At 39.2% G+C, this 27,891-nt stretch overlaps 1 protein-coding gene across 1 annotated transcript in view; it reads left to right on the plus strand.

Moving 5' to 3' along the window:
- Positions 1–27,891, plus strand: part of SLC2A13 (solute carrier family 2 member 13) — a 166,658-nt gene that overhangs the window by 127,460 nt on the left and 11,307 nt on the right. Inside the window, exon 7 of the mRNA XM_075725358.1 lies at positions 12,741–12,866. Within this exon, the coding sequence (XP_075581473.1) occupies positions 12,741–12,866 (126 nt within the window). The remainder of the gene's footprint in view (positions 1–12,740; positions 12,867–27,891) is intronic.

Here is a 27,891-nt window from a genome sequence, read left to right on the forward strand (position 1 = left end):
ATTTTGTGGGTTTTATTCACGTGTGAGTGCTCTTATGTTCATTTAGCTGGCAGACTAGAAAAGTCCCTGTTGAGAGAAGACTAGTTAAACGGCTGAAGAAATTCTTACTTATGTTCAAAATCTGTTTTATGTGTGTTTGCAATAGAGATAAATATCAAGAAATGCGAGGTACGCTTCTAGTTTCCTAGCGATATTGTCTAGAAATATGGTTCATGGCTTTTCATATACCAGCACAACATCTTAGGTGAAAGATTCTGAGGACCTGAAGCTTTATAGACCCTTGGGAAGGGGAAAGCAGGTCTTCAAAAGAGTGTATATAGATGCTAATAACTGCAAGATTAGATATTACCAGATATGAGGATTCCTACATGCAAAAACTGTATTTTTACTTGTTTTCTACTGCAGAGTCAACTATATTTTGCAATTTCTGAGATGTGCCTATACAGCTTTTTCAAATGGCAAGTAATCTGGTTAAAAGATGCAAAGAGGGGAAGAACTTCCAAATGCTCTTCTTTCAGAATAAGATACCATTAATGGTAGGATGTCAAAAGGATTTGCCTAGAACTTAAGTTAACTATTTAGAAAGGATGTCTGGAGAGCACAGATGCACCATTTGCAGAACTCATTATTTGTTATCTAATAAAGCTAGATGATTATATAACCTGAAACAGTATAAAATCTGTGTAAAAGAAATATGGTTAGTCCACCTTAAGAAGTAATGAAAAATTATTTGGCACAGTTTTCATTGTCCAGTTAACCACAGCTAGTGAGGAAGGAAATTCAGACTTGCTGCAGCTTGCTCAGTGTGCACTTCTGGGCAAAAGCATGAAAAATTAAAGTGGGTAGTTCTAGTAAAGGCATGTTGTTTCATGAATTATTGCAGTATTTTAATCTGTCATAATTTCTGTTTCTGACATGAAGTGAGGAAAAGCAGATATAATAGAAATTCCAAGGGTCCAGAAAAGGGTCTAGAAAAGAGCAATAAAAGAATTGAAATTATTTCATTTGGGAATATTTTGAAATAGGAGGAGCTCTCTTAGTTTACAGAGAAAAGTGAACATGTGGAGGGGGATGTGAAATAATGAGCAATGTATGAGAAAGCTTTAGTTGCTCCTGTTTTAATCTTACAGTATACCTTGGTGAAGAGACACAAAAGCCAGGGGAATTCAAACTGGTAAATGGATGCAGTTGCCCACAGATCACAGAATTAGGCTGCAGCACCCACTATGTAAAAAGTTTTTAAAAAAATAGGCATTTGTATGGTTAATAACAGCTCTCACACTTGTGTATCTAAAACTATATTTGGGATATCAATTTTCATGCTTCAAAACATCACCAAACCCTGACCTTGTGTGAGCCAGAGGAAGAATATTCCTTCAGCATCATGAATATTAGTGTCCATTTTGGGATGCGATATCAGCCACTGACTCTGTACCAGGAAGCCTCAAAATTCCAGGTGTCTTCAGCCAAGGGAGCAGTAAGTGCAAGAAACATTGTTTGCTTTCAGCATGGATCAAGGGAAGAACAACATTTTAAGTATTTTGTCTCCAGTGATGTCTCCAGAGGAGCTCAGTTTCCGCATGCCTTTCTGCCAAGCTCTTACAGCTACACATAGAGAATATACATTAATTTATTCCTTTATCTGAATTATTTCTGGAGGGGATGACATGCAGGCATACATTATATTCGACTTGGAAAAGTGGCTGTTCAAGATACGGGTATGCCTGCTTCCTGTGCACATGGTCAATAAGCTGAATGAAATTTTAAAAAAATGTTTTTGTCATGAGAAAGTAGATGGTGTCTTCACCATTCCACTCAGATTAGAAGAATGTCAGCATAACATGTATGGTCTGGGAAGGAAGAGGAGGTGGGGACTGCAAACCAAAGGAAAGCTAAAGGCTGGGCTGTATTTCATGGGGCTCACCTCTCTCTCCTTTTTGTCCCTGAAGGTATTCCCCATGGCAATTATGGAGTTGGGTCAAAGAGATTCTCAAGCCTGAGCATTTGGAAGTAAGAGTCTACTCTGCATAGTGCCAGTCTTGCATATTGTCTATGCTACTCTGAGAATAATGGCATTAAAGGAGCTGTACAGATAGCCACCATGTAGGGTAGCAACTGTTACTGTAGAGATAGTTACAAACAAGATATCCAGTTGAAGTAAAATGAAGCAACTTAATGGCAGTGGTCTCTTGCTGTTTGATCCATATTTTAGCTTGCTTCAGTATAACTGCTGAAGTATCTCATATTGCTTAGCATTGTATCTTGCAAGCCTTGAAGAGGTCTCAGAAAGTTTTGGAAAAGCAAAAGACAGCAGGACTTCAGAAGATCAACACGTAATGCCATCTCTCTGTAGCCACTGTAACCACTTTTAAATGTGTGTGCCTACACAAATGCAGCTCATAGTCTCCTTCATCTAATGGTGATGCAGTGCTTCTCTGAGGTGAGGTATGCTTAGTCAGAGTCTAAATTTGTTTGCAGCTTGGCCATCTCAGTACGGGGGTGTGTCCTAAATATAACTTGTTGTAAAGAAATTAGAACTCTCTCTGATGAGCTGACAACATAAAATAAATATATTTATCTGATGTCGTAAGGAAATGCAAGATAACGCTGTTGCCCTCAGGAGTTTGCAGAAAGGTTCGTATTGCAGAATGATATTTTGTCTTTGCCAAAATGTATTTATAAGTTATAAAATCATCAGTAAAATGTATTTTACTGACAAAAGTTTCATTGACACTGTGCAGAGTAAAGACGCTTTTAATGTTTGCAAATCCGTTGGGTTAGAGTAAGTGTGGGTGTGCATTATGGAAGCCTTAGAGCTACTACAAATGGTCTGTTTGTTGTTCCCTCAGATCTGTATTCCTCTGCACAGATTAATTCCTGCTGCTAGAATAACAATGAAGCTAGAACAGACTAGCAGATAAAGAACACAGTCGCTGTCCTGATTCAAAAAAGCACCTTGAATACTACATTCTGAAAGAGCTGTGCCATGCAAAGAGAGGTGCAGGTTACCTGTATGAGCTTGCAGAAAACAAACCAGTAAGATAGGCTGCAAATACCAAGTAAAATATTTTCATTTGGTGTAGAGACGTATAATACCATAGTTGATCAACAGCCAAAGAAAATCTGTAAATCAGTGAAAAAAATTGAATGTAGTCCTCAGTGAAAAAAATTGAATGTAGTCCTCATTTACAAGGACGTCATGGAAATAATGCAAACCCAGCAGGACACCCTGAACACTGAAGTTCTCTTTGCCTTCTCACAGGTGGAAGTGGGTGGGTGTTTCACTGAGGAAAGGCAAGGTGAATGCTCACCTGTGTGCCATCTTTAAATCAAACTCTGTTTTCACACTCAACCTGTGTAAGGTTGTATAGATGTTTGCAGTGTGACCACTTCTCTTCTTTAATTGTATTCTTTTCAGCAGCTATGATCTGTTACTTATCATCAAGGCCACAGAGAAGCTCAGAGGTAAATTTAGGAGTACAAACCAGCATCATCCCAATGTTTGTAATCTTAAAAATTAAAAGATAAGCTAACCATTCCTGTTATTATTCTGACTACTCAAAAGTCTATAAACATGTTCCCATTTTTACTGGGGACTTGCCTGGCACTGGAAGGAAGTCAAGGTTAGCGCATGTGGACTAGCAACTCTACTGCCTTTTCCCAATCTTTAAGGAACCAAAGGTGTGACCATCCCACTCTACCTTTCTCTGGACATTCACCCATTTCTGGAGAACAACCGTTGTCCTGTTGCCTTGTATTCTTGGTCTTTTTGTCTCCTCTCATTCATGTCTCTGTCTCTCTTACTGCACTTCTTGAGACTTGGTCAACTGTGGAAGACATAATGTGAACTTGTTCTGCTTAAGCAATATTTTTCACCTCAGCTACTGTATGAAAATGGTAACTTTTGTGTTAAGCTCAGGTTAACCCTGAGGCTCATATCCTAGGGAAATGACACTTGTGGACAAGAACTTTCTAAGGTTTCCTCCTGAACTGATTTTCTTCAGAGTTTGATTAAAATAATACAGGCGGTGTCAGCTGTGCTGAACACACAAAGGCTCTGTTCATCTTTGAATTAGTCACCCTCATGTGGTTAACGTTCCTAAGCTCATTGTACAAATAACATACCACTGAGATGAAGGCACCAGTATTTAGTACTCTTACATAGCAATTTTACAAGGTGGCTAATAGGCAGAAATATATATTTTCGTTATGAATTTAGCAAAAGTATATAATTGGGATCAGTCCTGAAAAATGTAGCTAACCTAGTAAGTGAAGCTGGTTTTATTATGTTTAATAGCCTTAGGACACATACAGTAAACAAATTAGCTATTTTACTTTATTTTGTTGAGTTAACTCATTGGCAATCTGCAAACTAGACATCAGTATTCTTCATACTGTCACCGTATCACAGAACCAGTATTTTTTTAAATATGATTCTCATTTTATGTTTCTAATGTCAAAGTGACTGAGCTACTGGTCATTCTGATAACTAAGAATTGCGATAATAAATACAGCAATGTGTTTCTGCTATTAAGGTCAGAAAACTATGAGTATGTAAAGAGATAAACATGTTTGAGAATACTTTTGCCAGCTCTTATGAAATGTAGTTAAAATTCGGATAGACAGTTCATGTTGTAGAACTGTAAAATGACCTCAACCTAGTCTTGAAACTTATTAAGGAGATAATATAAGGATATATCACGTGGTAATAATTTTCCATTTGCTGCATGTTGCTCCTATCAGTCAAAACTTGTAATTTAATTTAAAATCATAAGGGATAGGAAGGAATATGTCCATTCTATGTAGTAAGCATCTTTAATGTGAATGAGGAAGGATTCTCATCAATTTAAACACAGAGATCTGAAAAGTGACTTACCTGAACTATATGTTCTGTGAGTGTAATGGCCCAAATGTAACCATTGTGAACATTTCCTCTTACTTTGTCTTTGAATGAAACTCTGCATTACTGAGGGAACAAAGTGATATTCGTATAGTAACCTATTGACACTTCACATCTCCGCTAATACTTCTAAGACTTTGCTGTTTAACAAAAAATGAAACAATGCTTAGGGAATTATTTTGTAAAATCTTCCAAAGTGATGGTGTTATACTTTCTATGGTCTGTGGGTTTTAGTCACACAAGGGTGATTTTAACCAAGTTCCATCAAGGCTTGTATCTGATTTGCCCAGAAGCTGGGAGTACAGTATGTATGTGTAGGGTCTCTTTGGAAGAGTAGTTTTAAAAGCAAAGCATTCTATGGAGACTGACATTACACTCAAAATAAAGGTACATGTAAGTCAGTTGTTTCTGTTATTTATTATCTGTGTTGCTCAGTTCCAGGCATAAATCAGGAAGCTGGTGTGCTGGGGGCTATATAAATTTAGAAAAAAAGATCATCAAAGACAAGAAACACTTGATACCTGTGTCCGAGTAGATAAGACACTTTTCATGTGGTGTCAGCATTCCAGCACAGTCTGCTGTCAAGGTGCTTATTGTAGTAGTGGTGTAGCCATGATGATCTACGGACTTAAGCAAAGCAAGGCTTGTAGAGAGGAGTTTCCTTTATAGGACTGTGATAGGTAGGAAAAATGGATGAGCCATCAGGGTCCTCTTCAGGTCTAAAACAGAAGTAGCAAACACAAGAAGGCAAAAACAGTTGCTCTGGGTTTATATAAATTGCATTACTTAGTTGAGGCACGTGAGTCTTTGGAAAAGAGGGTTTAAGAAAAGTTTGAAGAGAGCTAATGTATTTATATGTGGCTGGCATATCAAGAGGGACAAGGATTCAGTACTGGTCTGGAACTTACCTAGAAAGGAGTCACTGAACAACTGTCTCAGTGGACTAGATGGAGCAGGAGCGTGATTTGAAGATCAAGGCTTGATCATACTTGAATGTACTCTGATTTAGATCTGTTGGAGTAGATGCATGGGTAAATTACAGAACTGCAGGTAGCATATGAGTACTGTGATTATAAATGGTAGCTTTTCCTTATGAACATCACTGAGTGGTACTTGTGTTACCTCACGGACTGCCACTAGACCTTAGCAAATAAACTTCTGTCATTTGGTCTCCTATTATGTCAGAAAAGTGCTCTTGAAGTCCGAGTGGGTTTTTCTCATCCTTTGTTATTTCTGTGTCCCAGATATGACAGCTTGAAGTGGTATCTTGCAGTTGCCACACATTTTAACTACTTAAAGTATCCCCTATATTCTTGACCAGTGATATTTAATCAGAATTTAATGGTTAGCTTTTGGAAGCAACACAGGAATCATCAGAAGTATAACAAAGTGCTTGATTTCATGCCTGAGGTCCAGTGAAGCATGTGCAAAGAGCACAAGACCCCAGAGACAAGCATCAGGCAGCTTTAAACAAGGTGCTAGTACCTAACTGAAATGAGTTTGTGTATAAAAACGAAGTAAGCCATTTACAAAAAAAACCCCTAAGCTCTTAATTGTGTAGCTGGCTGAAAGCTAAATGCACCAATGTCCTCACGTGTCAACAGAGCTGATAAATCTACTGCAGTATTTGTCCAAAAGTCTTACATTTTTGTTGAGTTAAATGTCTTGGTTATTTTTCTTGATTGGATTCATCAGTTGCCTGTGTCTCATGCTGAGTCCAGTTGGGGAGGCATGCTCTGACCAGTGATACTCAGCTCAACTATCTTGGCCATTTTCTTTCAGTTGGGGATAGAGGAAGAGACATTCTCTGGTTGTAGATAGGAGAAACAAGCACAGAAGCAAGGAAAGCTTGATTCCAGTCTGTTGTTTTTCTATAAGAAGCTGGAAAGCAACTACACCACATGCTAAGGGAGGTAGAGGATTGTGTGCATAACCAGTCTTGAGAGCAAAGAGTAAACCTGAGGGCATACCAGGTAGGATGAAAGATCCACCTGGCCTAGGATCATATCTCCAGCATGGCAAACAGCAAGCTGGAAAGAGTAGAAAGCAGCACAATCAAAGGGACGTTCCTCTCCAGCCTGTGGTGATTTGCAGCTTATGTTCTCTTTGGGTGGTATGTGCTAATCCTCAGTAGATACTGCAAGACCCTCTTGTCCCTACATCAAGCCTTTCCTGCCTGAGATGGTTTTTTTATTATTCCTAGAGTTCTATGAGGAAAACCTTGCTCAGAAATATGTGTGCATCATGCAGAGCTAGAGCAGTGGGTTCAACAGGCTCACAACAGTGGGATTTATCCTGCGGAGAAGACAGGGCATGAGCAAAACATCTTGTATGTTGCAACTGTATGAGATTTTCATGTATAGCTACTTTTTCACATACAAGGGCTCATTGCGCAGCATGAGCTCAGTGAGATTGATGAATCCAAAACAAGTAGAAAGAGTCCATCCCCAAGAAACGTTCGCATTTGTGGACATTTTAATTCTCTGAGAGGCTGCTCATGCTACCCATGTAGTAGAATATTATGAAATCAGGTGTTATATTCTGGAAAAGAACTACACAGTCCATAATATATATCAAGCTCAGTTTGTATTTCTGTAACTGGGTAATAGTAACGTATTAGTAAAGTTTTATAATTGGATAACAGAATATGGAAGGCAACGATGAAAGTTCCTTAAAATGTGGCAAAAGTGAAAATTGACGAAATGTTTTGAAATTAAAGATTCAGAAATTGAGATTCAGGTTGAAAAAGGCAAAATAATCTGACAAAAAGAGAAACAGCACTTGCAGAGCAAGGGTACTGGGCAAAGGTCTTTTACTGCTAAATCACTCAACAAAAAGTGGCAAGGTACAATTTGCAGCTCAAATTAAGAGACTCCTGAGAATTGTAGGAAAGTCACTACTTACAAGGTCATTTTACAAATTTAAAGCACAAAATACAATGACAAACCCAATGTAAGTATCGAGTATTCTAAGCAGTGGGGAAAAAGCAGGGGAAGAAGCAATTGTGAACTTTTCATTGGCATCTGGAGAGTCACTTTAGCAGGTCAGAGATTTTATTCAGTCTTTTTAGAGACTGCACTAGAGGCTAGTAAACTACACTGTTAAGACGAAAAAAACAGTAATTTTGGTATCAAGAAAAATGTGCACAGCTAGCCAATTAATAATTCTTCTATATACTTTAAATTCTCTGTGAAAGAGGAAGGAATTGTGACCTTTGGGATCAACCTGTAACCTCAGGAACGGTTCATTGGGCAGGCTGCTCCACAGCAGAGCATCATTAAAGCTGGTGGTGCTCAGGCTGGCAAGAAATTGCTAGCAAGGGATCTTGAAGTTAGTGCTGTCAGGCTTTCTAGACGTCAGATATTCCCATTTGGTCAGATGAAGAGGACATAAGAGCATGGAAGCCTTGACTGACTTGGCAGAACTGGAGTTGGGAATTGCAGGTTTGGGGGTATCTTGTCTCCTAACGGTCCATCAGCTTGTCAGTAAATGTGGTCTGACAATGGGGCAGGAACTCCGAAATCCCATGCCGTGGCAGTTTATTGAATTCAGGCGCCAGGCTACTGAGACTTTTGTTTTGTAGACTTCATGCCACTGAGCTGCAAAGAAGCTGGGCATCTTTGGACTTCTGGAGCCTCACATTCCTGGTTGTTGTTATTCTGCTACACAGGCTGAAGCATCTGAAGTCTAGACGCTTGCCTTCTTGTTGGGTTGCCTAGGAGCCCAGCTGGTAAGCAGGGAGGGAACTAGGCATGTTGTAAAAGCTTTCTGCTGTAATGCTGCCTGGTTTCGTCAAAATCAAATCATCTCTCTCAGGTATTTCAGTCTTGATGAGTTCTCAGTCTCTGATTGAGAGCCATCCTGTCTGGGAATTTTCAACTGGCTCTTCACAGAACAACCTATTTCCCAGACTCTAGCTCATAACCTCAGCATGGATATGAATATTTCATGATAAAGTACAGGAAACGTATCTCCCATTTATAATTGGATGCAAATTTCCTTCTTAACATAGACATCCTGGAGTATTCTGGTATAGAGCGTTCAAGGCCATAACTGATCTGTAGTGTAGATTTGAAGAAGTGTCAGTATTTTTATAGATTTATACTTGGCTATATCTGGGCAGGGCTGATAAGAAGGTACATTTGAGGACAGGAAGGAGATCTGTAGTGGATAGTTACATGTCAATAAGTATTATATTGTGCATTTCTTTTCCTGGTATATTTTGTGTCCTAATTTATTTACATCACTATGAGCATGTGAATATGTGCCAATTTCAAATTGTTTAAATATTTTTGTTTAGCAGATAGTAATGGGGCTAAAGAAGAGCGTAAGCCTAAAACTTTTATTTCCATTTTTTGAGAGAGAAATTTAGAGTAAACATCCTCAGCACATGATTTTTTTTTGTCGTTGTTTTTAAATTCTTTCATTAAAAATAAAATAATCTTCCTTGCTTATTTCATACTGCATCTTCGGTGATCATTAGTCTTTATTAACCGATACAGATTTCTTTACTGTGTTATGAAACAGTTGTAATGTGTATATGTTGGAGTTTTGGAGGAGAAAATCATCGATCTTCATATTGGAAGAAGCAATGACTATCTACCTCATCAAAGTCAACATAAAAAAATTGTATCAGTGATAAAATGGGGCACAGAGAATGCTAGATGATCTGAACAGCAACTTCCTACCCTAAGTCTGCTGGGAGTTAGATTTGAAAAGGCTTTAAGTCTTCTACATTGAATTTCTGGGTTTCCTCGGACGTAAACTGGTCTTGTCTCTAAAACCTATAGTCAAAGCCTGAATGTATGAACACACTATATAGCTAATGACAGCAAATCCTAACCCAAAGGTGAAGGGTTTATAAATACCTGCCATTTAACTTTTCAATCTGAAAGTCAAGTTTCAAAAGCTGTGGAAAACAATAAATTTAAATTATTTAAACTGTTATGAGTAACTATAACCTCTGACATTTGGCATGACATGAAATCCAGCAGCCTTTATTATGCTGAATGCCAGCTGGAAGACACAGTTGCGCACACCCAATAAAGCCTGAGGAACAGCTGAACTAACAGCCGTGTAGACTGACGCTGGAATCAATAATCAAATTTCTCAAGTTTTTTCTGGACTGCTGGATTGGGGTGGAGGAATAAATAAGATACCTTCTGCTTCCCAATTGACTGGTTACTGATACCCAATGCCACCTCAGGTTATGTGGAGTTATCCGTAGAGCAAGCACCATAGGACAGAACAGACAATGTGCAGTTCAGTTCTGTCATTCATCTCATGCATTGATTTTTGTGAGGACACTGAGGGAAACTATGAGGCATCCAGTCCCTGTCGTGTCCGCTGCTGGCAACACTATAAAGGTGACGCTCATTACTCTGTCTAATTGTCATTCCTCTGCATTCCTGTGTCCTGCTGATGTTTTGGCTGGTGCTGGGTGTTTGACTACATTTCTGCTTGAAGTAAAAGCTAAAAACAATAAATCTAGAGAAACCTTGAATCCTCAAATTTTCCAAAGAGAAAGACCGCTTTAATATATTAAATTTTGCACATGGTGTTCACATTGAATGTAATTTGCATATAGTTGACTTAAAAATCCACTGCTGCACTTGATAGCATGTAGTATTTGGGAATGTCTGCTTTCTATGCCAAGCTGCCATGCTGGATGTGCTAGCACCCTGGGTCTTTTTAGAAATTCATGTTGTTGAAAGGCACTTTGATATACAACATCATTTGAGTGGAAGATGTTCTACAATTTGAAAACTGTGTATCAGCATCCTGTTTGATATCATAGGATTCTTTTCACTAGAAGAGGCTATATTTTTTTTCAGTTATTTTTTTACATACTTAAACACACTTGTGATTTATAAAAATGTTTTTATTCATCTGCAGTCTTCTGTTCCTGTCAACTGCTTTGGTTGCTGCCCATTGCTGTCCTAATATTGATTAACAAAATATAACTAAGTCTTGCTAGTGTAATATTGGAATTGTCCTTTCCTTTCGCAATTGATACTTTCAGAATTCTAATTTTCTCATTTATCTTTGTAAGAGAAGAAATGTTTACTACAGTTAGATGATTGACTTCTACCTGAAAGCTTTGTTTCATCTCCATTGTAAAAATGTTTTCTGCAGTTTATATCTCTATTTAAAGAGCTGATTTAATGCAGCCTTCCTAATATAAAACACCAAAAGCTGTTCAACCCTGAATTTGACCTATCAGTTAAGCAAGAGGAAGGTGTACTTGAAATAGATTTATTTTCTAAAAAGTAGACAACATGAAAATTCTGCAGTAATTTGATAATTTAGAAAGCACACAATAATAAAGAGCAAAAATTTCTGAAACTTGGGAGAAGTAGGAAAATGCAAATGAATACATTGCTTTTAACACTTTCCCAGCCCTCTTTTTTACCAACTGCCGTAGGAATTGACCTTATTATAACTCTTTTAGAAACACCATAATAAGAAAAGTTTGAATGACTAGATTTTAAACATGTACTTTCAGACATTTTAAATCCATATAATTTGCTTTACTGATTTAGTTTCTTGGGACTTTGTTATACAATTACTTTTACTTTTTCTCATAATGGTATAGTAGTTTAAGCAGATTATTTCTTCATTCACTAAGTCATTGCTATGGTAAAGATACACACTCAGAAAGGATTATTTCCTTGGTTTTGTTGTTACAGGGATATATTTTGAAGCTATTTTGGTCACCTTAATTATACATTTCCAGCTGTTACATTTCAAAGTTTAATTTTCATTTCAAATTTCCAGACTTACTCCATGTTTTACTGCTTTTCATTCTCCTAGTTTTAACTCCTAAAGTCATCCCTTAGAATATATCAGAGGCTTTACTGATGAGGACATATCTCTGAATCTGAGATGGAGTCTGGGGAAGATAATCACCTGGGTAGTTTAACCACAGCAGCAATGGTCTTGAGCATTTGCAAGATCTGGGGAAGCTTGTGCCAGAAGCTTTCAGATAATTTGCACTGCATGAAGGGTTTTGGAATGCCTTCATAGCTCACATGCCCAAATCTGCTCAGTTTGTTCTCAGAGGCAGGTTTTAGACTGACACCTGAGTGAGGTATCCGTAGGGCGCTTGGCGTCTAGGCTCCCGGTAGTCAGTGGGGATGTGGTCAGTGCAACCAGTGAAGTCCAGAGAACAGTTTTACGGTCTAGTCGCTTGAATAGCTTGCAAGATTTCATTGAGGAAACTTTGCATAAATGTAAGCATCTTTTGGTCTTTGAGACTACCAAGGAAATCAGAGATACCTGTACAGAGCTGGCAAGTGTGATGCATGGGAACAATCTGCAAGAGCGCTGCACACTCTGCAGTGGCAGGTGAAGGACAGGCAGGGTATTTCTGGGCACTAGATGCCTGTATGTGAATTGGCTCCGTTGACATATTGACTCCATCCATCAAATATAATGGGAACTCAGGCGCCTAGTTCCCACATGGAGATGCATGGTGTCATGATCTCAGAGCGACTTCCACAGCTGTGTGTGCCCAAATCCTAGTTTGGTTATTAGGTATGATGTATGATTCTTTCTTTTCAACCCCAATCTGTCTTTTTTTAATTAAAATTCATTTCATGAGTGAATTCTCCTACAGCCTGATCAGGTGTCACTGGGAGATTTGCAACTGGGCCACCAAAATGTGGTACAGAAGAAGGCAAAAGCGATATGTATTAGTTTTTGGACAGTTTCTATTATCTTGTCTCCAACACTGACAACCTGACTATGTGCATCCCAATATTGATTAGGAGATGCTGTTGGTTTTGACATGTACAAATGAATAAAGTGTTGCTTAAGTATTTATTTCTTTCTCTTTTAGTTATTGTAATGGATGCATGTTAGATCCGGACTGTGGTCTCTGCTACAAGTTGAATAAATCAAGTGTTGTTGAGTCCTCATGCATTCCTGTTGATAAAGATTCTACAATGAAAGCAGCGTGGGGGAGGTATGTCACTTTTCAAGATTTTCTGGTCTTGTGCTCTACTGATGGTGTATTTTATGCTATTGAGAACACTTTTGCTTTTACATAAAATGTTACTCGTAGGATGTTCTGGAAGAAAAATATAACTTGGCATTGTCAAAAGTGGGAAATTACATTCTAACCACTGTTCTAAATAAAAGCCTTGACCCTGATGTGTGCAGCCAGTTCAGTGTAGTCTGTAGTCTGCTGCTTAGAAAGTATGGCAAAAGTACGCTAGCAATTAGGAAAATTACTTTTCCCTGATGTCTTCATTCAAGGGGCATATTCCCTAGGTATATACACTTAAAGCCCTCTGAATGAATTTCCTTTTTAAATGCTTTAATTAAACCACACTTTTAATATTGGCCTGCTAAAGAAACTGACTTGCTCAGATGAATAATCTAAAATGATAAAAATCTGAAAAGTTCAGTCAAAAGCATGGTTTGTGGCCACAGATTTCTGCGTTCCTGTGCTTAAAAGCGGTGTCATGCCATGCGTTGCACTTGGGGTGTAAAAATGCATGCATTCATAGAAAGGTCCCGATGCAACTGCAAAATATATCACACCTCTTTTTCTTAAGCAGCAAGAAGATTCCCTGTGAAGTCACAGCAACCTTCAAGTTTTCTGAAATATTGACTGTTCTTAAGGAACGGCTTTATGAGTTGGAACAACGTCCTGTAAAGGCTTTGTCAATACTTTAATAATGATTAGGGCTTGGGTTAGAGTTTAGAATGGTTCAGTGCCACAAGGGAATTACATCATTACTGCTGATAAAATCTGTAATTACTGCTGATAATATCTCCTTGCCATAATTCATATATGCCACCCACACACCATAAACATACTTGGAAAATAGGCAAAGGTTTATGTGGTGGTTCGGGCTTTTTTTTTTTTTTTTTTTTTTTTTTTTTAACTTTTTTGTGTATTTCTTAGAAGTTAAAACCAAGTACCTTAGTGGCAGTGAGTCATATTGGACCAAGGTTGGAAGGTATGAAAATATCTACTAATTGTAAAATCATTAATTTAAAATAACTCTAAAATTGCCCTCCTTTTGATTGCAGTACTATTAGAATGTTATGCCTAGTAGTTCTTTCCAGATGCAGAAGAGGGTAGCTTATATCCTGTGTAATCCTAATTTAAAAGCACTGTGATCATTTTGGGGCTATTACCGTTTATTAATAAGTAACTGTGAAACCTACAAAATCTCATCCTTCTTGCTTTTTCTGTGGCTATCTTCAATGGCGCATTATACAACATACTTTGCATATTACCTAATACCCTGATATGCTCTCCAGCACTTGGACTCTTATATTTGTAAATTAACACACCTGTCTTTGTATTCCAAGTCAACATTCATTTCATATATGCTGTAGTTTTAAGTAGCATGTCTGTAGTTAGGAAAATCATGCTAGCATGCAGGAAGACCTAGGTGGAAACATAAATTTGTTACAAATATTTGATAGATAAAACCAAACTTTATTTATTAGGTGGTCTTCTTGTATAACATCTAGTAAACGTGGGCATCAGTAATCCTTTTATATTCAGTCTCACATAATCCTCCTTGCTGTACAGCCTATTGGTGCAAATTAGATAGGAAAGAAGTATTTCCTTTCCATATTGCAAAATACAATATTTCCATATTGTACAGTAATTCCATAGTATAAGGACCCTGTTCAAAATCTTTCAAGAGAAAAATGAACAGTTTTAATGTTGTATTGGCAGTCATTAGTGTGAAAGTTCTGCCTTAAGAAAGAAAACCAGTGCAATTCCACATTTCTTTTTCCAAAGATTGTACGTTCACCCCCATTTCTAGTGTTTATTTCATTAATTTCTAATCTTGTCTCCACCTGGTCTGTGTAATCAGGCAGTTTTCTAAAAGCCGGTCCTTCAAGCTGTGAAATGTCAGGTGGCACCTTCTGTGCCTTCCAAGCCCTGTGGAACAGGCAAACGTTTTTTCACCTCCTCCTCCTCCTCCTCACAGATATGTGTATTTCTGCATGCAGGTCCAGAGGGAATCCCCATAGATTTTGGCTTCCAAGGGTTCACATTCATGCCCCCCCCCCCCAGCTCTGCTTCCTCAAATCTTGAGTCTGCTTTACAGCAAAATCAGTCCCACAAAGCCGTAGGATTTCCCCGCCAAGCGAGAAGATGGCTGCAGTGAAACCAGTGTGGTTACGTCCCCAGCTGTGTCTCAGAGCAGCAGCAGTGCTCTGTATCTTTCTGGCAGCGTAGGGAGAGCAAGTGCCCAGGACAAACTAACAGCACTGGTGACGAAATGACGTCCGTGCCGATGCTTGAAATCGCATCCTTTCCTTTCACAAAGTTACTTTGTCACAAGCTAGACCTACAGTGGCGATTATTTTAAAAATACGTGGCATTTTTCTGATCAGAAACTGGGTTAATAATTTGAAAGATGATTTTGTGGTCTATGTACAGCTGATAACCATAATTATCACATGCAGCCTCTTTATAACTCCAGTGTATCCTGATGGCTGCATGCCAGCCAGGATTGGCTGAATGGGTTTAAATGGCTTAAAACCTCCAGAGTTACACTGGCCTCACGTGGCAAATTTATTTCGCCATTAATTTTGCTCAGGAGAGAAGGAAGACCTGAGCTATTTGTTTGGGGTTCGTTGGACCTCAGTTTGCCTGAGTGTTAGCAAAAGCAGCAGCTCTGGCTACCTTGCCTGATGCGGGAGGTTCAGAGAAACGGCTTCTGCTGGGCTCGGATTGACGGTGCCGTGCAGAGCATTTCACTGCTGCTGCGATCACATTTTGTTTATGATTTTCCTGCTGGAAAGCTAGGAGCTGCAGCCATGGAGAGGTGCCTACGGTCACATCACACGATGTGCTCTGCAGCGTCTTAACCCCAACCGTCCTGACGTTCGCTCAGGGGCTTATCTATTCCTGATGGGTAACCTACCAGCAAGGTGAGAGGTGCTTAGAGGCACCAACAGAGAAGGCCTTGTCATATTTTTTTAAAGCTCTCTGCAGCCGCGCAAGCTGACATAGAAAACCCTTCTGTTTATATATTTATAGCTTTGCACTGTTCTTCCCAGTTGATCTCAAGGTACTTCAATAACACTGACGGAACAGGCAATGTTTTGACTGTTATCATAAAATACTGCAATGCATTTTTATTTGCAAGAAGTTTCCCCAGTGCCAGCCTGGTGTACTAGGTGCCACCTCTATGTTTATTCTTAATCATATTTATTGGGTTACGGTATGTTCTAAACTGCGAAGCTCTGGGGAGGGGAGGGAAGAGACCTGAGATTTCAGTCTCCCGTGGCTGCCAGCAAGGCTGTTTATGTTGCTGTGGTTGTCATAGAAACCTAGAGAGACAATTAGAGTGTCCCAATGTTTTTCAAGAAGAATATAGCATTTTGGTTCTTTTGAATGTAGGGAACTCTGCGGCCAGCAGTGGCCTTCGGGAAGGGAGACTGCATAAGAATAAATCTAACCAAGTCCAAGTCAGGCCTTGAAGCAGCATGGGTAGCGCAGAACGGGTACGCTTGTAGGATCATAAATGTAAGACAAAGCATAGAGATTTATTTTTTTATTTATTTAGTCAGTTACATAAGCCTGACTCTGGTATTGGAATAACACCGAGAGGAGCGTCTTGCTCAGCACCAGCGCAGTCAGGTGCTTTGCTGCCCTTGGTATTACTAAATTGGTTAGCAAAACCACTGTTGACATGCAAACCTTGCTGCCTCCAGCTCTGCCCAGGGACATATAAAGGATGGTTTCAAGACAATGAGCAAGAATATTCTTAAATTATTTGCTTTGTAATAAGAGCTGTGTCTTCTCTATCAGTGTGGTCTGATGGTTCTGTGTTGGGCCTCTGTTCTCCAAGATTTAAGGAAGTTTTGCATTTAGCAGTAGCACAGAAAGTCTTGCAGTTCTGTTCTCTTCATGATCATCAAATTATAAAATCCCCACAACACTGATAAAAAGCATTATCTCACTTTTACAGATGGGGATGCAATGGGCAAGTTCCAATATGAAGCTCAGGTGGCACAACAGAGGTCACGGGCAGAGTCCGTCTGTCAGCCAGGACTGAATGTGGAGGTGATTGCTTTCAGTTCTGTGCTTTCAGAGCACAAACCGAAATCTAGTTTTTCCCCACAATTGCAATTACTCCCACAGTACTCTTGGAAATCTTGAAAATTCTGTCCGTGTAATTGCAATAACCCTAAAGGCCAGCCAAGAATGCTCTAGAAATAACTTTAAATTGCATTAATATTCTTACAGTTGACAGAATAACCGTGCAAGGAAAGGAGCTACTAATAGTGCCTTGACATGACATTAACCTTGACAAAAGTATGTTGTCAAGACCACAGCAGGCCCACAACTGTGAGCTAAAAGGCTCTCATGAGTGACTCTGAGCAATCTCCCTCTGGAGAGAAAGATGTTGACTTTATACAGTAAACAATTATGAAGAAATAATAACATCATCTGCAGATCAGAGGCAAGCCTAGAAGCCATCCTGTCCACAAAATTAGCTGGCAAGTCTCCACAGTCCCCGAAGGAGGACGATTGGGAACAGAAATCTATAAAGGGGTAGGAGCTGAGTGATTTGCTTTCTACAGCCATTTTTATTAACTTCGTTAGAGGCACATCTCCCTGCCACGGGAGTTTAACGCTTCATGGAGAATCCTGCTTCCATCAATATAAAGCAGCATTCCTCCCTCTAAGGGCTTTCATTGCAAAGGCGAGTGCAAGAAGAGCTCTGCATTTGGGAAGCTCTTCATTTTCCTCTGGCTGGTGCTCTCTTCTTTCCTTCCATGTAAAATTAAAGGCATGTTTACAGATGCTCGATAATGCTGTTAGGTGTCACTGTGTGCCTGCTGCTTGTATCCATCAGTTTGCTGAGGAGTTTAACTGTGCCTCAGAAACCTGTTCTGGGGGAAATTGGGTTTAAATTACCCAGGCAATGTGAGGAAGCAGGTCAGGCAGGCAGTCAAACCCTGGTTCCCAGCTTCAGGAAAGTTTCCACCGCAGGAATGTGCCTAACGACCTTGGCATTTGAGCCTGGACACTAACTAGATTCCAGTGGTTAAAAAAAAAAAAACATAGAAGTTCATTAGTTGGATTCTCAGACAACAGCCTGGTTTATGTCCAACAGGGGACATGCCAGTGTCTGTCACAGCCTCGGGAGTATTCTGGGGATACATTCATATTCTGGCTTTACATTCATACAGTGCTGCCTGTTGTCTAATGCATAGCAAATGAGACATAAAATTATTAGAATACTTTTTCTTTGTAGGAACATTAGATTTCTCTAGAAATGTCAGGTTCCTTTTGCTGCTTGTAATTAAAGAGAGACATAAATAAGTTCATTACACTTGTTTTGCTAGTCACTGTCCTATAAAGATGCTTTTGCAATGTGACAAGTACATTTGTAAAAGTTGCTGTGACTGCTTTACTAATGCTAAAAAAATGTATGTGTGCATTTAAAGACTGAGAATCTATTTTCAGTACGTCATGGAGAACGAGTATACAGACCTTTCCTGTTACCACGGAAAGGCTAGCACCAGAACAGCCTTCCAGGAATGAAGTACTCTTCTGTCCCCGGGTAGACATTGCTTGTTTTGTCATGCAGGAACTATTGGTAGAAGATTTTATTGCTGAAATGTTGATTTGGAATCTTTCTACAAGGGCCTGCATTGAAAAGTGCTGCTAAATTCAGCAGCAATTAGAGGAGAAACTAGTATTTCTCTTACTATGTCTTCAGATCAATAGATGAGGATTATACATAGGATTATAGTTCTCACACTTGCCAAGTAGAAAGGTAGTAGAGGGAATAAATGATTCAGGAAAGCAGCAGGATCTACAGAATATTTACATCTGCATGTATATCGGCAGCGCTCAGAAGAGCTGCAATTATAACCAGTAGTCTTAGTGAAATTTCTTTCTAGACAATATGCTAAATGTTTACTAAACCGAAATATTCATCACTTCAGTAGGAACCAGAACATAGAATCACCCCTCTCCCCTCTGGGATCATTTAGGAAAGAAAACCAAAATACATGCAGTTTCAAATAGAATTAAATTCTGATTATCATCGCCATTGCCAGTAAGCATGGAAACCTGGAGTAGCCGGGTGGCAGTACGCAATGCTATTTGTCCTATTTGATTAGGAGTACTTCAGCGTAATGATATCTAATACATGTTAGTGAGGTGTGCAAAAACAGAAATGAAAAAAAGATCTGAAACTGATTACAGTCTTTGTCAGCCTAAAATCTAAGGCACAAGGTCTTTCCTGGGAGGAGGATATTAGACAGTGTAATCACCGTCTAATGGTTGCACATACTGGTGTGATTCTGGAGAGCTGGGGAGGTAGAGGAGGAACTTAAGAAATCTTGTGTGCGTATTTTAATGCCATCTCTGCTGACTGGTAAGAGCAAATAGGAAGAATAGAAGGGTAAAGTGATGCAGAATATTGTGTTCAGATGAAGCCTGTGCTCTTGGGGATGCAGGAGTAGGTAGTGAAATAAGTGCAATTTTAATGTTCTGATTCTTTCAGCCACTCTTCCTGCTCAAAGCTTTGAAGCATCAGGTTTTCAAGTTCTTTTAAAAGGAAATTATTTCATGGTGGGCCTGATAGCCATGATAAGATCTCTTTAAGCATTTAAAAATATGGTAAAATATATATATGTACATAAATAATTTAAATTGAGGATGGAATTTTGTTGTAACTTTAACAGAAGATACAGTCTCTTCATATTCATCTTTAAGGGGAAGAAAACCCATTTTTTATTATTTTATTTTTGACTGAATCTAACGCCTGACCAATTAAGGTCTTTTGTATATTGTATCTGCATTTTAGATCTAAAATAATGAGCAGACCAACATGATAACCTAAACTGAAACTATTTACATTCCTTTAGGGTAATTACTTAGGAATTATTGTTAATAGCTCTAACTCATTATATCTGCTCAACCAATGGCAAATTCTGGATGCTTGAAAGGAAGGACAAAATATACTCCTAGTCAGTCCTGTTATGAAGTGAATGTATTCTGACTCTGGAAACATTTAGTTTATATGCTGAAGACAAAATCTATTTGTTGGAGACACCCAGCACAAAATAGGATTTTAAAGCAGGTCTGGTTAGTTTGAAACATCATTTGTGTTGTTCTCTACCAGTTTGTTTGTATTGCCCTTTGCTGCTGAACGCTGCTTTGAGATCTTACTCTAAGTTACTATTTGAAAGGTGTTCTGGTAGAGAATGATGAAGAGACAAATGCTGACAGCTACTTGGGTTAGTTGCTGTAACAACTACTTCAGATGCTATAGCATTGAGGTAACTGGAATAGAAAAGCAAAAGTGGCCCTTGAACTAAAATATTCCGGCATGGAATGGAAAGAAATAGGATAGGAATGCTGGTGTGTGTCAGGAAAAATTGTGTTACAGTTATTTAGATGGAAACTGTTTGAGTTTGTGCTCTTCACCACATAAAAGTGGTCAAATGAAGAAGATGGTGTGGTGTTTAAAATTTGAATTTACATCCTGTTGAAGGAGCAAGCTTTCTGCTCATTTCAGTCATTCTGCGGTCAGGTGAGATGGGACTAGAATAAATCTTATTTCCTCTTTTAGCAGCATGTTTGCTGTTGGTTGACAAAGGAGATAGGAGAGCGAAGGAAAAAAATGCCAACATACGTGAGAGAATTGGCAGCCTCTTGTCAGCGTGCTTAGGCTATGTGGATAATTCCTGCAGCTTTCCTCTCCCTATGAAATGTACACTGGAGAAGAGAGTCTTTTATCGCCCATGGGAGCCTGCTGCAAATTACCTTCTCCAGCTGCTCCTCTTCTTAGGGACAGACTGAAGGCCATCCGTGCCTCACTGGGGGGTTCTCCGGGGCGGAGCGCGGCCCCGCGCTGGCCTCGGCCGGGGGAGCGGGAGCGGGAGCGAGGGGCGGCGGAGGGTGCTTCCCCAGGGAGCACAAGCGCGCAGGGAGCGACTGCTGGGAGCGAGCTGGGGAGTTCCCCTTCTGCCTCGGCGCCAAAGCAAAAGGAACTGACTCATATTTGGGAGCGCGTGGATTTTTTTTCTGAGAGGGGAATATTTCCGGTAGTTGTTTTTCACATGTGTTGAGTTACTGACTCTGAAGTGCAGATTTCAATAGAAATCCTCAGTCACAATTGTCTCAGCAGATTCCTTTAGGTTTTTACATTCTGAAATGAATTTGCTAAATTGAAATTTTCTCCGTTTTGTGGGCGGATAATATTTTTGAAAGATGCATGTGGTTGGGGATTTTTATTGATAAAGAACATTCAGCAGGGTCGAACGCAGTCCTCCGTACAGCAGCTTGTACTTTTAACAGCATCCCTAATCCACATCTTACACACCTTTATTCCATACTAAGTAACTCCTCCATAATTACATCATAGAATCATAGAATGCTTTTGGGTTGGAAGGGACCTTGAGAGATCATCTAGCCCAGCCCCCCTGCAGTGAGCAGGGATTGAACCCGTGACCTTGGCGTAATTAGCACCACACTCTAACCAACTGAGCTCTGATATAGTGATCTGTTCCCTTCTTAAAATGACAAAGTTTTCAGAGTATTTTTTTTCTTTTTGAGGGATAATAAATTGACACCTTTCTGCATTAGGACTGTTGAATAATTCAATATGTTTGATGAGTTTAATTCATATAAATTATTGTATGTGCTGTCCGCATGTGTGGTTCATTTCCTCGAGAATGGAGGCAGTAACATCAATCCCTCACTGGCACAAGGTGAGCTGGAATTATTGATTCATTTGATTTAAAGTCGTGACCTTGTTCTAACTCAGCTCATCGGTTAGTACAGACTACAGACTAGGAAATGGGCAGTCTGTGAGACGGCAGGTTGTACTTCGGAACAGCAGCACTTTGGGCATTTCTTCTTGCTTGTAGGATGTACAGACTTTCTTTTTTCCTGTAGCTTTCCACAGCTGTCACATTAGCTTTGCATAGATGATAATGAGAGATGAGTTTGAGGCTTGGCATGATTATTTAGTTTTTCAGACCTGTCATTCAGATGATGTATGTTCCCATTTAGCATATTTTCTTGGCAAAATAACTATTGTTAAAAAGCACTTATTTATGTAAAGTTCTTTTTAGTTGTCAGAGGCCATGGAAAATAGATGATTACTTCGATTTCTGCTGAGTTCTTCTACTGCCAGATCCCAAACTTTGTGTTTCATGTAACAACGAAGACTTTGGTACCCGATGTTTATAAATGTCATAAACAAGAGATAGTGTAACCGCTTATCATTTCTGTATTTTATAAAATTCCTTAGATTTGGCATAGGCATTGCACCTGCATGCATAAATCAGAGCAGAGTGACACTCTGTGTTAAGTGCTTACTCTCACAAATCAGGCGTGAAATAATTATCTTGTTATAAGTGGTCTTAGTGTATTATTTAAATCTCCTTGGGGCTCCATTTTCAGCTGCGACATCAATGATTTCCAGTGAATTTTAGGGCTCACAGTGGAAGAATCATTCCTTGGGTAGCTCTGTTAGTTGATTTAATTCAGAGCCTACCCAGTACAGCGTTTGTGGGCAGGGATGCGGTGCTTCATTCCCCTTCTGAAGCACCAGTTTCCCTGAGCTTTTTAGGGCAGAGCTATTGCCACCTACTGGAATCAGGGAAAAGCTCCTTTTTAAAAATACTCTTCCATCAGCTATTTAAAAAGATGAACACAAGATCTCAAATTTTCAGTCTGGATAGATTTCGGTTGTAATGGCAGAAAGACAGTTGCTGGCAATAAAATATAGTAGTTGTGTCTAAAGTGCTGTTACAGAAATTGAATGTAACAGTTCAGTACTTCAGATGGAAGGTTAAGTTGGCCAAAACGTTATTGTTACAACTATTAAAATATAAATGACATATCTATGTCAATAACTAGAAATTAAATAGAGCGGGGAAGCACTAAAAAACATATGCTAATACATGTAATATTGATCTATATTTTAAACTCCTTGTCCTTACAGTTTTTTGTCTCAGGTTCAACAAAAAAAGCAAATTCAGAAAATTATTTTTACCTCCCCACCCTTTCCTTTTGATTTCAGTGGAAATTTCAGAAGGATAAATATTTTGTTCTCTCTTCACTTCCCATTGAAATATGTGGTTGATTGTGATTTTCAGGTTTTAACAGTTCTATGGAAAATCGTTTCTGCACAGTGCCGGTTTGGCAGACGGGGAGGCGCAGGGACTGCTGCGTGCTAGAAGCAATAAATGAACTAGCTTTAAAATCTCAGCAGCGTGCCTGCAGCAGCAGCGCCTGACCCGAGCTGCCCGCCGGGCGCTCTGCTTGCAGGGCAGGCAGCCTTTCGGGGGCTTCGGGACTGGAACTTGGCAAATAAGTTATTTGGATGATGAATCGAATCGGTAATGCTCACCATTCAGTGCCACATCTGGTAACTCGTTGTAATTGTGTCAGCGTGTCCCATCTGTCTTTTGAGTTTGGGCTGTGTGTGGGATTTGCGTTGTTTTTCTGAATTGAACTATAAAATCTTGCCATTCTCTGCTAATTTGATATACCAGGTTTCAACCTAAGAGCATGTTTTTTACAATACGTTTGCATGTCTAAAACTTTGGGGTAATTAAAAGCAGTAATTTTTTTTTCTGTTTCTTTATTGTTTTCTGCAGTGTTTGGCAGCATTTGGAAAAACAAGAAATAGAACCTATTTCATTTGGAGGTTGAAATTCTAGTCAATATTTCTGCTAAGTTATGTTCATCCTGAGTTACAACCACCACCTTGATTTCTTTGTCTTTGGTCTTTTTTGACCATGGGCTTAGAATTTCTTTTGGCACTTGTAACTCAAGTGATGCTTTTGAGATGCTGATGACATTCCTTCGATAATACTACTGACACATGGTGAACAGCATAAGTGTTAATAAAGGTTACTTGTAAGAATAAGAAGTCTGGATAGAGTTTGTCTTACTCAGCTTCAGATGTCTAAAATTTTGACCTTGAGCTGTCTTGTAGTTCCTTGACTGATGGAGTAAAAGATGCTGCTCCTTATCGTTCCTTATTTGCAGCTGGCCTTCGCCTGTGTTTTATAGAATAGATTTTGTTATGTCATGCCAGCAATGCTTGCACAGTTTTGTTAATAACACTTCAATTAATATTAAAATACTGATACTTGTTTTATTGAGCCCTACGCTCAGCCCTTTCCACCAGTATTCCTTGAGGCAATCTGTCTTCATATACCGTAGGAAAGAGGTGTCTCCTGGGAGAAAAGATACTTCTGCAGTTAATAGGCAGCTGGTTGATATTTCTGTTGTAACAAAAGAACTTTACAAATGCTTATTATTCAGTAAATTAAATGTAAAATCAGGTGAAAAAACAAACAAGATTAAACATTAGGTAGAGATTTATTTGATAGTAAAAAAACCCGCTGCATTTGACATCATAATCTTCAGACCGATTTGTTTCAGTAATTTAATTATTAAGTATTCATGCTGCAAGGAGGTACAATCAGAAAGACTAAATGCTTTTAGATCTGGAAACAGAAGGTAGAAAGTCTCCAATTCGATTACGCCAGTTCTGTCAGTAATTTGGTTGGGGCCTGGCACTCTGTCCATACGCTCTCAAAAATGTCAGAGCAGGGATGACCCAGAACTTCCACACAAAAACGCCGGGAGCAGCAGAACCACTCTAGGGAAAGACCGGGAGCACTGAGCTACAGAGAGGGGTTTTCACACAACCGAAATATTTAATATGCTAGTCTATCACGGGTGCTAAATGCCAGTCTGTCTTTAACAAAAAATACTTATGAGTCTTATATTTCTGAGCATTTTTGTCCTGAAAGAGCTTGAACAGAATGAAGCCTGCCTGCCTGCAGGCACCTGTGAGTAATAGAGAGTGGCTGAATCTGTCTGGTTTTCAGTGGAAAGCATCGTGCGACCCTGGTTAGCTCCGTGAGCCCCCCGGGGCGACTGGCAGTGCCTTAATGCTCATCACTGAGATCTCCCCAGGGCTTGTCTATCGGAAAAAATGACCAAATCGTTAATGAGCACTCCCTCCTTCCAGAGAAATAAGGGAAGCCAGCAATGACTGGCTGAAGGCACGGGTGCATACGTGTGCTCGCTGCTGAAGCCGGTTGTTCTCCCAGTGAACTGTTTCTGTATAACCACAGAAAAGCCACTAAACAAACTGTAAAGCACATTCTGGAGTCACAGGGAGCCCACGAGTCTTTCTCAACCCTGACGGCTGCCGGGAGGGAAATAACAGCTCGTTCTGTTTCCAGAGTGCCTCTGCGCTACCTTTTTGCTGGTTGTCATGCGGAGATAGCTTTGTGCTCGTGTTGTTTAAAATTTGTGAATTGGCATCTATTTCATGAGCAATTAAATATTCCCAGATGCTGTTTCTTGCGAGCGCTCGCCGTGGGCCTGCGCCCATGCTGCGGCACGAGATGTTTCTTTTCAGTTTCTGCTTGATTGCTGTGAACAGGATTGAAGGGGCAGGCAGGATTTGGGGCCGTTGCCAAGGCGGTGGTAGCAATAATTCTCTTGTGCCACCGACCGCTGTGCATGCAAGTCACATCATTGAGCCCCAGCCCCATCACACACGTCACGTCTCCATCCAGACCTGCAGGTGAATACATGATGCTCTAGGTGTTACAGCAGTGGGTCTTGCTCTCTACCACGTCATGGTGGTTTTTTCCACTCTGTCTGGTGGAATGCAGAGTTATTCTTATATTTCTTGATACTACTGTAGCACTAAAATACCTGTTGGTCATGACAAAGGCTTCAAAATGCTGGGCAGTATCACCTCCATTGTATTTACCCAAATTTCATAGAATAGAATCATAGAATCATAGAATTGTTTACGTTGGAAAAGACCTTTAAGATCATCCAGTCCAACCATTAACCTACACTACCAAGTCTACTCTAAGCCAATCAAGGGTAGACTAGACTAAACCATGTCCCCAAGTGCCACATCTACCCGTTTTTTGAACACAAAACATTTCTAAACATTCTTTGCTGATCTGCACCTCGATGAAGTTCTTCGAGAGTCAATGATACTTGAAAGAAAGAAATAGTGAAAACTACAGCATTTAACCAATTGAAATTTTTCAATATGAGAATTAGGACCCAATTAACTATTTCTCTGTCTCTTACTGGATCTTGCTCTTTGTGAGGATCGGCTTAGGCTTTTTCAAATACAGCACTGGAATCTGGGAGGCTTCATGACCTGCTGATGGCGCTCTACTGGAGCCCACCATATTTTGGAGAAATATTTTCTGCAACTAGATAGCAACATATCAAGCTAATGAGTCATACCTTAAATTGAGAAAAAGCTGTTCAGAATTTATAAATGTTTATAAAGTGGCTGGCGTTCTCATACACATCAGTAGTTTGGAAGCTGCAAGAAACAGTAAAATATGCCTTAAAAGAGGAAAAAAAGAGGTAAAAGATTTAGGGTTAGTAAAGTTGTTCAAGGATGTGAACAAAGTTTTGTGGTGAGAGGTGAAATTTCCGTGCACCAGCAGGTACAACCTCTTGTAGAGGCACAAGCTTTATCAACAGGATATGCCTGTCAATTAAAGGGAGAAACCCAAGGTTTATGTGCATACTAAGAATGTTTCAGTAAGGATTGCCAAATGATTTAGTGCTTGTGATGCATTGTGATTTTTTTCCTTTTTCTTTTGTTTTTTGGGCTTTTTTTTTTTTTTTTTTGAGATCAGGGTTTGTATTCTACAAATGAAAAGACAGGAAAAATTACTGAAGGCCTTGGTGTTTAAAGTACACAGGTGTAAAAGACTGTAAAGCATTGGAGGACATCCTTCAGAGGGGGAAAAGGGCAAAAATCTTCCATTGCCTGTTTTTGCCTTCTGAGCCTTACCGGCAGCGTTGCACTCTTTCACTGCTGCTTTTTCATCCTCTTTGTTAGCTTACAAATAAACAGAATGATCTTTAAAGTTGCAAAAATATATTCTTGTGTCTTCTCATGAAAGCATTTAGCAAATGTGGACTTTGCTTCTCCTTTAACATTACCTTGCTGTAACATTAATGTTGTATGATGTCTAGTTCGAGTGAAGCTTTCTCTGATATTTTGGAGAAATATTTTCTGCAACTAGATAGCAACATATCAAGCTAATGAGTCATACCTTAAATTGAGAAAAAGCTGTTCAGAATATATATTAACACCCCCCCTTCTGTATTTACAAAAAAAAAGTATCTTTAAACTATATACTCAGTTTTGTGAAGAATCTGTCCAGAAAAAAATTACCAGATTGTACTCTTGTTTATTTATTGCATACACTGGTATTTCATTCTCCATCTTAGAATTATCACTCACTGCTGCCAGTGTCACTGAATTTTACAGTTTCAAACCCTAAAGTAGTCTTCTGGGTATACGTAACAAGCCCATTTTTGTCATGGCTTCTTAACTTCAGAATACCGCATCTAATTTTTACAGCTATGATTTCAGCCTGTGAATCCCCTAGCTGGGTGTTAACCAAGTCATCTTCTGCCAGCTGTTTGTTGAGTATAGTCTTAGACTTGGATATAAGTGGATATAGAACGGACCTCTGTGCACTCAGTTTGTGCAGTAATATATTTAAATATTTGGGTTTATTATTTAAACTACTTTTATAAGGTGCTCATTGTCTTTAAATATATATATAAATATTTTTAATAATCCTTCTCCGAAAAAAAAATGCAAAAAAACCCTTTTTTTTTAAAAAAAGCAATTTTTATTTTATGATCTTTCTGTTCCTTTTTTAACCACTTCATTTTTTGTTGAAAATTGGAGCAATTTTGAAGCTTTTCACAAAAAATGAAACAGATGTGCCCTTTTTCTTCATTGTTTTTCTTGCCTAAACAGCTGACTTTGTACTGTTAACTATTTGATACCTGAAAGTGTCCAATGTTTAAAAGAAATGCAAATTACCGTATTTTGAAACTCTGACCTATTGTCTAATGATTAGTTAAAATGATCATAGGTAGAAATGCATGAAGGACATGATATTAATGCGTGATATTAAGCTAAGATGCTTATACTCAAAACTAA

Source organism: Pelecanus crispus, chromosome 1 (assembly GCF_030463565.1).
Source record: "Pelecanus crispus isolate bPelCri1 chromosome 1, bPelCri1.pri, whole genome shotgun sequence".
Lineage (NCBI taxonomy): Eukaryota > Metazoa > Chordata > Aves > Pelecaniformes > Pelecanidae > Pelecanus > Pelecanus crispus.